Genomic DNA, 9,627 nt, shown 5'->3' with positions numbered 1-9,627 from the left:
TTCACAAATTTAATTGCCCTCTTTTTATTTTTAAGTTCCTGTCTATCTTGCTTTAATTGAGGAACTAAGTTATTATCTCTCCTTATTGTAGCAATTGACTCTGATCAATATTGCAACTCTGCCTTAATTTTTACATCCCTCCCCGTTTTGCCTGAAGATTTAATACCCCAGATTATTGAGCTCCTAGTCCTGTCCCTGTATCTCCAAGTTAATCAGCAACCTCAACTCATCCACTTACGCACAAGACTCCCGGCATTAAAATAAACGTGATTCAGCCTTGCCATGCTTCCCTTTGTGCCTTGACTGTAGATGCTCTGCCTTCCAGATTGATTTGGTTTTTCTTCTATATCTGTCTGTGCATCATTTCTGTTACATTTTTACTCTGCCTCCATTCCCCAGTCAAATTAAACACCTCACCAACAGGACTATGATTACATCCATAGATCATTTGAGCCAAATTGCTTGGGTCTATGTAATAAAGTCCAAAGTGTTTAATATGTCCAGTCAGATATAGGGGTAGAGAGGTCAAACCATTGTGCAGCACCAGATAGATCAAGTCTGCATTCATTGGACCTGAAGCAAAATTGGAAATAATAACATGAGATTAAGCAGAATAAAATAAAGAGTAAAGGTGTTGATGCTGACAAGGGCACCAAAAGGTGGACATGAGAATGGTGAGGCAAATTGACAACTGCTGAACTAGAATAGAACACAGAGGTAAATCATGAGACAGAAACGATTTAGAAAGTATAGCTGATTTTCAACTGGCAGACACCAAAAAGTGACGTGGAAAGGGGTAGGACTTGTGGTGGCAAGGGATGCAGGACAATGATAGGACAAATATTAAGGTGCAGGTTTCATTCCTGCAATAATCTCTAATTCTGAAGTCCCAGCATTAGGCTACACAGTATCCCTCCTGAGATGCAATGTTTCATTTGTAGGCCATGAGTCTTCAGCTGCTAATGACTGTTCACAAATTGTCAGGAATCTCATTGTTTTGTTATGTCTCTCTCCACCTTCAAAACCTGAAAAACTTACCATACATTGTAAGGTGGTTTGTGGGCCAATGAAGGATGTCACATTCTAATGGTTTTTTTGTAACTTCAAATAGACACTTGTTCTGAAAAGTCTGCTGCTGACAGTACCAGCCATTTATTATCTTTACTGTCTGAGCTGTTCATGACCGTATAGAACATAGAAAAGTACAGCACAGAACGGTCCCTTTGGCCCACGATATTATGCCGAGGTTTAATCTGAATATAAAATATAATAACTTAACCTATGCACCCTTCAACTTACTGTTCTCCAATGTGCCTGTCCATAATATAATTGAGCTTAAAACAATAGGTAGAGAATTCGTATTCTTTATTATGCACACTTTTAAAACAGAGCAACACATCGCAGGACAAGGTATTACTGAAATGAAAAATATGTTTGACTTTGATGTTCCCTTCTAAAACAAAAGTTGGATAGTTCCTCTTGCCTTTCTTTGTCCTCAAGGGTGTATGTTTATCAATTAATTTTTCTTCTGTAATAAGATCTTAGATGACAGTTGTTGCACAATCTTTCTAAATTTTTCAGTGGTCATACTCAACTATTTGAAGATCAGGAAACATCTTTTCCTGGAAAAGTACACACCAACACAGAATAAAAGTCTCTAACTGGTGACACAAATATATACTGCTCATCAATCTCGACATCAAAATGTCCTCTCAGAAACAATTTCAGCAGCTTACTCACAGGTCTTCTGTGGGCATTTTCACCTAATCATTGAAAAGAGCACATTATGGGTATTTAAATTTTCTCCCGATTTCTTTTAAAAAAAATTGTGTATTCTAAATTTTTAAAATTGCAGAGAGGAACATAGATTGCATTGGGAATTTTCTGGAGTTTGTTTTAGAAAAGAACTTCATTTTTTTCTCAAATGAAATAGCAACTCAGGAGAAATTGAAAAACAGTAACGAGAAATAATTCTACCCCATTATTGTTATTCATGGGAAATAATCTCAATATTTGTTGGCAACCTGGGACATTGCACGAATGCAACAAAATATATTTGATACAATGAATGAAAATAAACTACAAAGCATAAATCTGGAAAAGTTTTTATGTTGAATCTACACCCAACAGATCAGATTTGGTTTCGTTTGTAAAAACATTATTCATTATGATTTCATCTGGTGCAGGAGCTTTGGTTCCTTCCTGAATAATGTCAGGCTTTTTCATTTTCAAGAAGTCATCTTCCTCTAACAGCTGGTCAACTCTTAATCTGTCATCAGGGTTGAAACAAATCATCCTTGAAACTAGGCTCAGCATTTTAGGATCCTTTGAAAAAGGAAGAAGAAAAATCCATTGGTACTGACAACAAGAAATGGTTCTATTATAGATGTTCTTAATTCACTATGTCACATCTTTGAAATTTTAGTTTCCCCATAGGAAATGATAAAAGTAGTTGATTAGAAGCAGGTTTTTAAACAAAGTTAAAAATCACACAAAACCAGGTTATAGTCCAACAGGTTTATTTGGAGGCACTAGCTTTCAAGGCACTGCTCCTTCATCAGGTACTTCGAAAGTCAGTGCCTCCAAATAAACCTGTTGGACTATAACCTGGTGTTGAGATTTTTAACTTTGTCCACCCCAGTCCAACACCAGCTCCTCCAAACCATGGCTTCTAATCAAAATCTGTGTTAGGTTTCCCATAGGGCATCTGACACTGACAAGCTGGAATTAATGAAAATAAGTCTGGCATATCAGGTTTCAACCATGTACAATGTTACTGTGGTAATTCCAAAAGTCTGAACTGAGCAGATCATTGTCATGACTGTGTCCGCGCGCATGCATGTCTCTGCTGTGTGCATGAATGTGCCTGTGCACATGTCAGGGCTGGGCAGGGGAACCAAGAACAGGACAGCCATTAACTTTGACTAAAAAAGTTTAAAAAGACATTTTTAATAACATATGCACACTTGGGCCCTTTTTTGAAACTGAACTCATGACAGACACAGGAAGTGACTGCAATAACAGGACAGTAGAACAGAATGCAAAGGGCTTTCTCTCAAGACTGATCGAAATTTGATGTTGTCATCAATTCTTTACTTTATTGCACCATCTGCACCAATGAGACTGCTCATCTAGCAACCAATTAAATCCAAAAGTATTTTACAACATTTAGGTATTATTTTAGTTCAACTTCACTCACTGTAGGAATGAAATTCATGAACAAAAAACAGAAATCAAGCCCAGATGCATAAGCAAGATAATTCTACTTTTACCGCACTAAGTCTTATCACCACACTAGCAGATATTGATAATGTGAATCAATCCCATAAAAATAATACTCACATCTGTCACAGGAGCAAGTAAAATCAATTAAAGTGTCCAGAATTCTATGATAGCTCTAACTCTTCAAAATAGCACTTTTAAAAATGAATTGGATATTTCATTTAAGTACAAAACAGACAGGTACAGAGAGGAAAAACAAAGAAGACCCAGTCAACTAAGTGGGAGGCATTAGTATAGTGGTAATATCACTGGACTAGTAATCCAGGTTAGAGTTTTAGAGACATGGTCAGAGTGACCACTGTACATTCACCGAGGAGACAAAATACTGTATTCACATTTAGAATATCCACCAAATTGTGTGGGATTACAGTGGTGTTAAATTGCACACACTTCAAAGAGATCTAGCAACTCAAAACTGGACAACCATGAACCACCGTGGGCCATCTGCAAAATAACTGTATTTACCACAAACTATAACGGCATGGCAAGGCATATCCCGTACTCAACCAATTACCAGATCAACTGTATTTCAATGAAAGATGCAGGGGAGCATACCAGGAGCAGCATTAAATATGCCTAAAACCAAGGGGAGGTGAGACTCACCGCCTTTGACCAAATGTGGCACCAAGGAGCTCGAGCAAAAGCTAGAATCAATGGGAATCAGGAAACTCTCCACCTGTTGCAGTAATAACAAAAACAAAGGCAGGAGGTAACGGTTGTTGGAGGTTAGTCATCTCACGGTGGTTTAATGGTTAGCACTGCTGCCTCACAGCACCAGAGTCCCAGTTTCGATTCCAACCTCAGGCGACTGTCTGTGTGGAGTCTGCACATTCTCTTACTGTCTGCATGGGTTTCCTCCAGGCGCTCCGGTTTCCTACCACAGTCCAAAGATGTGCAGATCAGGTGAATGGGCCATGCTAAATTGCCCATAGTGTTAGGTGCATTAGTCAGAGGGAAATGGGTCTGGGTGGGTTACTCTTCAGAGGGTTGGTGTGACTGGTTGGCCCGAAGGGCCTGTTTCCACACTGGAGGTAATCTAATCTCAGCTCCAGGACATCTCTGTAGGAATTCCGCAGAATGCCGTTCAAGGTCCAGCTGCTTCATCATTTCAATAAAAGGTTGGAAGTGGGCATATTCATTAATGATTGTACAGCATTCAGCATCATTTCGGTTTCCTCAGATACTAGAAATCTGTGTATAATTGCAGCAATACCTGGACAACATCCAGGCATGAGCTAAGTGACACACCACATAAGCGCTGAACAATGACAATCTCCAAAAAGAGAATTTAACCATTGCCCCTTGACGTCCAATGGCACTACCATCACCAAATATCCGTTAACAACATTCTGGGGGTTACCATCGACCGGAAACTGAACAAGTCTTGTACGAATTGTAGTTACAAGACCAGGTTAGAGGCTAGGAATTCTGTAACTCACCTCCTGAATCCTCAATACCTGCAAGTTACATATCAGGAATGTGATAGCATATTCTTAACTTGCTTGGATGGGTGCATCTTCAACACCACTCAAGACATTTGGTGCCATGCATAACAAAGTAAACCCCTTGGCTGTCACCTTACCCATCACATTTCACATTCACTCCCTCCAGCACCAATGCAGAGTATGTACCATTTACAAGATGAACCATAGTAACACATCCAGGCTCCCTTTGACAGCACCTTTCAAACCAGTAATCTTTAAATGCTTAACTTTAACATACATAATCAACTTTGCATAATGACTGACAAGCTAATAAAATCCTAAGAATGAATGTTATTTTCTAGAATTTACCTGAAACATGTTGAATTTGTGGAAGCCAAAAGATTCAATGGAATGTTGGAAAGGCATGAATTTCATGAGAAACACCACAGTGGAATATTCAGATGAGTATGCACATTACATGGTTGCAAAGTGATCAAGACATGGAATCAGACTATTGAAGAGCACTTGACATTTTGTTGATAGGAAGCTAAGAAAAGGTTGTGTGGTAGCTCTAAGTTAAGGATGTCATTAGTGGGCAATTATTTTATCTCAAAAGAGCAAAATTATAGAATCAATTCATATAGAAAATTTTGGGTGCATGCAACAAGACCCTATGCTTTCACCAACGATTTAATAATTGCTGAAAACAAATGCTGGAGACACAGGTCAGGCAGCATCCATGCAGAGAGAAAGCAAGCAAACATTAAGTCTGGATGACTCTTACAGTCATAGGGATGTACAGCATGGAAACAGACCCTTTGGTCCAACTTGTCCATGCTGATCAGATATCCCAACCTAATCTAGTCCCACTTGCCAGCACCTGTCCCATATCCCTCCAAACCCTTCCTATTCATATACCCATCCAGATGCCTTTTAAATGTTGCAATGGTACCAGCCTCCACCACTTCCTCTGGCAAACTCATTCCATACACGTACCACCCTGTGTGCTAAAAGGTTGCTTCTTAGATCTCTCTCATATCTTTCCCTCTCACCCTAAACCTACACCCTCCAATTCTGTACTCCCCCACCCCAGGGAAAAGACTTTGTCTATTTATCCTATCCATGGCCCTCACGATTTTATAAACCTCAAAAAAAGGCACCCTTCAGCCTCCAATGCTCCAGGAAAAACATCTCCAGCCTATTCAACCTATGCCTATAGCTCAAATCCTCCAACCCTGGCAACATCCTTGTAAATCTTTTGAGCCTTTTCAAGCTTCACAACATCCTTCCAATAGCAAGGAGACCAGAAATGCACGCAATATTCCAAAAGTGGCATAACCAATGACCTCCCAACTCCTGTACGCAATACTCTAACCAATAAAGGAAATCATACCAAGTGCCACCTTCACTATCTTATCGACCTGCGACGCCACTTTGCAGGAGCTATGAACCTGCACTCCAAGGTCTCTTTGTTCAGCAACACTCCCTAGGACCTTACCATTAAGTATATAAATCCTGCTAAGATTTGCTTTCCCTAAATGCAGCACCTCTTGTTTATCTAAATTAAACTCCATCTGCTATTCCTCACCCCACTGCCCTATCTGAGCAAGATCCCGTTGTAATTTGAGGTAATCTCCTTCGCTGATCAGTACACCTCCAATGTTGGTGTCATTTGCAAACTTACTAACTATACCTCTGATGCTCACATCCAAAATCATTTATATAAATGGTGAAAGGTTAGTGGACCCAGCACTGATCCTTGTGGCACACCACTGATCAGAGGCCTCCAGCCTGAAAAACAACCCTCCACACCACCCTCTGTCTTCTACCTTTGAGCCAGTTCCGTATCCAAATAGCTAGTTCTCCCTGTATTCCATGAGATCTAACCTTGTTAACCAGTCTCCCATAGGGAACCTTGTCAAACGCCTTACTGAAGTGATTATAGATCATATCTACTGGCCTGCCCTCATTAATCCTCTTTGTTACTTCTTCAAGTTAGTAAGACATGATTTTCCATGAATAAAGCCATGTTGACTATCAGTCCTTGCCTTTCCAAATACATGTACATCCTGTCCTTCAGGTTTCCCTCCATCAGCTTGCCCATCACCAATGTCAGGCTCACTGGTCTATAGTTCCCTGGCTTGTCCTTACCACCCTTCTTAAACAGTGGCACCACATTAGCCAACTTCCAATCTTCCTGCAGTTAACCTGTCACTATCGATGATACAATTGTCTCAGTAAGAGACCCAGTAATCACTTCCCTACCTTTCCACAGAGCTCTAAGATACACTTGATCAGGTCCTGCGGATTTACCCACTTTTATGCGTTTCAAGACATCCAGCACCACCTCTTCTGTAGTATCGACATTTTTCAAGATGTCACCATCTATTTCCCCACACTCTATCTTTAATGCCCTTCTCCACAGTAAATACAGATGCAAAATACTTGTTTAGTATCTCCCCCATCTCCTGGAGCTCCACACAAACGTCGCCTTGCTGATCTTTGAGGGGCCCTATTCTCTCCCTAGTTAGCATTTTGGCTTTAATTTCAAATAACCCTTTGGATTCTCCTTAACTCTATTTGCCAAAGCTATCTCATGTCCCCTTTATGCCCTCCTGATTTCCCTCTTAAGTATACTCCTACTGCCTTCATACTCTAAGGATTCACTCAATCTTTGCTGTCTATACCTGACATATGCTTCCTTCTTTTTCTTAACCAAACCTCAATTTCTTCAGTCATCCAGCATTTCCTACACCTACCAGCCTTTCCTTTCACCCTAACAGGAATATGCTTTCTCTGGATTTTCGTTATCTCATTTCTGAAGGCTTCCCATTCTCCAACCGTCCCTTTACCTGCGAACAAATCCCCCCAATCAGCTTTTGAAAGTTCTTGCCCAATACCATCAAACTTAGCCTTCCTCCAATTTAGAACTTCAACTTTTAGGTCCAGGCTATCCTTTTCCATCACTATTTTAAAACTAATAGAATTATGATCGCTGGCCCCAAAGTGCTCCCCCACCAACGCCTCAGTCACCTGCCCTACCAAGAGTAGGTCAGGTTTTGCACCTGCTCTAGTAAGTACATCCACATACTTAATCAAACAGATTTCTTGTACACACTTAAATTCCTCTCCATTTAAACCCTTAACACTATGTCGGTCCCTGACTATGTTTGGAAAGTTAAAATTCCCTACCATAACTGCCCTATTATTCTTACAGATAACCGAGACCTCATTACAAATTTGTTTCTCAATTTCCCTCTGACTATTAGGTGGTCTATAATACAATCCCAATAAGGTGATCATCCCTTTCTTATTTTTCAGTTCCACCCAAATAATTCCCTGGATGTATTTCTGGGAATATCCTCCCTCAGCAGGGCTGTAATGCTATCCCTTATCAAAAATGCCACTCCCCTCCTCTCTTGCCTCCCTTTCTGTCCTTCCTGTAGAATTTGTATCCTGGAAAATTAAACTGCCAGTCCTGTCCATCCCTGAGCCACTTTCTATAATTGCTATGATATCCCAGTCCCATGTTCCTAACCATGCCTTAAGTTCATCTACCTTCCCGGTTAGGCCTCTTGCATTGAAATAAATGCAGCTTAATTCATCAGTTCCACCTTGTTCGCTGCATTGTCACTGCCTGCCTTGACTGTTTGACTCGCTTCTTTTCTCAATTATACCAATCTCAGACTGATCTCTTTCCTATCTCCCACCCCACCACCTTTCTAGTTTAAATCGTCCACATATCTAGCAAATCTCCCTGCCAGTATATTAGTCCCCTTTCAATTCAGGTGCAATCCATCCTTGTACAGGTTACTTCTACCCCAAAAGAAATGCCAATGTTCCAAAAATGTGAATACTTCACCCCCACCCCCCATACACCAACTCATCAGCCATGCATTCATCTGTTCTGTTCTCCTTTTCTTACCCTCACTAGCTCAGAGCACCAAAAGTAACCCAGATATTACTACTCTCGAGGACCTTCTTTTAAAATTCCTGCCTAACTCTCAAGATTGTCCCTTCAGAATCTCATCCTTCTCCCTTTGTGTCGTTGGTTCCTATGTGTACAATGACCTCCTGTTGGGCTCTCTCCCCCTTGAGAATGTTTTGCATCCTCTCAGACATCCTTGATCCTGGCACCAGGCAAACAACACATCATTTTGCTTTTTTGCTGCTGGCCACAGAAATGTCTGTCTTTACCTCGGACTAGACAGTCCCCTAACACAATTGATTTCTTGGAACCCGACACACTCCTCACTGCACTAGAGTCCGTCTCAATACCAGAAACTTGGCTGTTCGGGCTACATTCCCCTGAGAATTCCTCACCTCCAACATTTTCCAAAACAGCATACTTGTTTGAAATGGGGATAGCCACAGAAGACACCTTCACTACCTGCCTACCTCTCTTACCTTTCCTGGAGTTAACCCATCTGTGACTGTATCTGCAACTTTTCTCCCTTCCTATAACTGCCATCCATCGCACCCCTCGCTCTTGTATTTCTTCATTATCTCTAACTGTCTCTCCAACTGATCCATTCGATCTGATAGGATTCGCAAATTTACATTTATTGCAAATATAATCCTTAGTAACACAAACTCTCCCAAAACTCCCACATTCGACAAGAAGCACATATCACTCTACTAAGGGCCATTTTTGCTTATTCCAAATCTACAGGCCCAGAAAATAGCACTGTTTTATTCCTCTAGAAAACACTGCTCCAGACTAACTTAATACTTATGGCTTATATTTTCACTTTTAATCAAGAGACATATCTCAATAAAATATATCATCAAGAAAAGAACGCACTCTACCTCACTATTTTGACTTACAGCAAAGCTATACTTAGAACTGTTCACTTATCTGTTGTGTGTGACCTCTCCCAAACAGGTTCCTCCAAGATCAGTTGTGAATTTCACTTGGTTA

General features: G+C 40.6%; 1 protein-coding gene across 14 annotated transcripts in view; it reads right to left on the bottom strand.

Annotated features, from left to right (window-relative positions):
- Positions 1-2,089: 2,089 nt before the first annotated feature.
- LOC122549761 (serine/threonine-protein kinase 31-like) overlaps positions 2,090-9,627 on the bottom strand; it is a 105,386-nt gene continuing 97,848 nt past the window's right edge. For all 14 annotated transcript variants that reach the window (XM_043689740.1, XM_043689742.1, XM_043689738.1 and 11 more), the window contains one exon: positions 2,090-2,325. In XM_043689740.1, the coding sequence (XP_043545675.1) occupies positions 2,107-2,325 (219 nt within the window). In that variant the 3' untranslated portion in view covers positions 2,090-2,106. The remainder of the gene's footprint in view (positions 2,326-9,627) is intronic.

This window comes from Chiloscyllium plagiosum, chromosome 5, assembly GCF_004010195.1.
Source record: "Chiloscyllium plagiosum isolate BGI_BamShark_2017 chromosome 5, ASM401019v2, whole genome shotgun sequence".
In the NCBI taxonomy this organism is placed as follows: Eukaryota; Metazoa; Chordata; class Chondrichthyes; order Orectolobiformes; family Hemiscylliidae; genus Chiloscyllium; species Chiloscyllium plagiosum.
The sequence above is the reverse complement of the archived record's forward strand: the minus strand, read 5'-3'. Positions and strand labels throughout refer to the sequence as shown.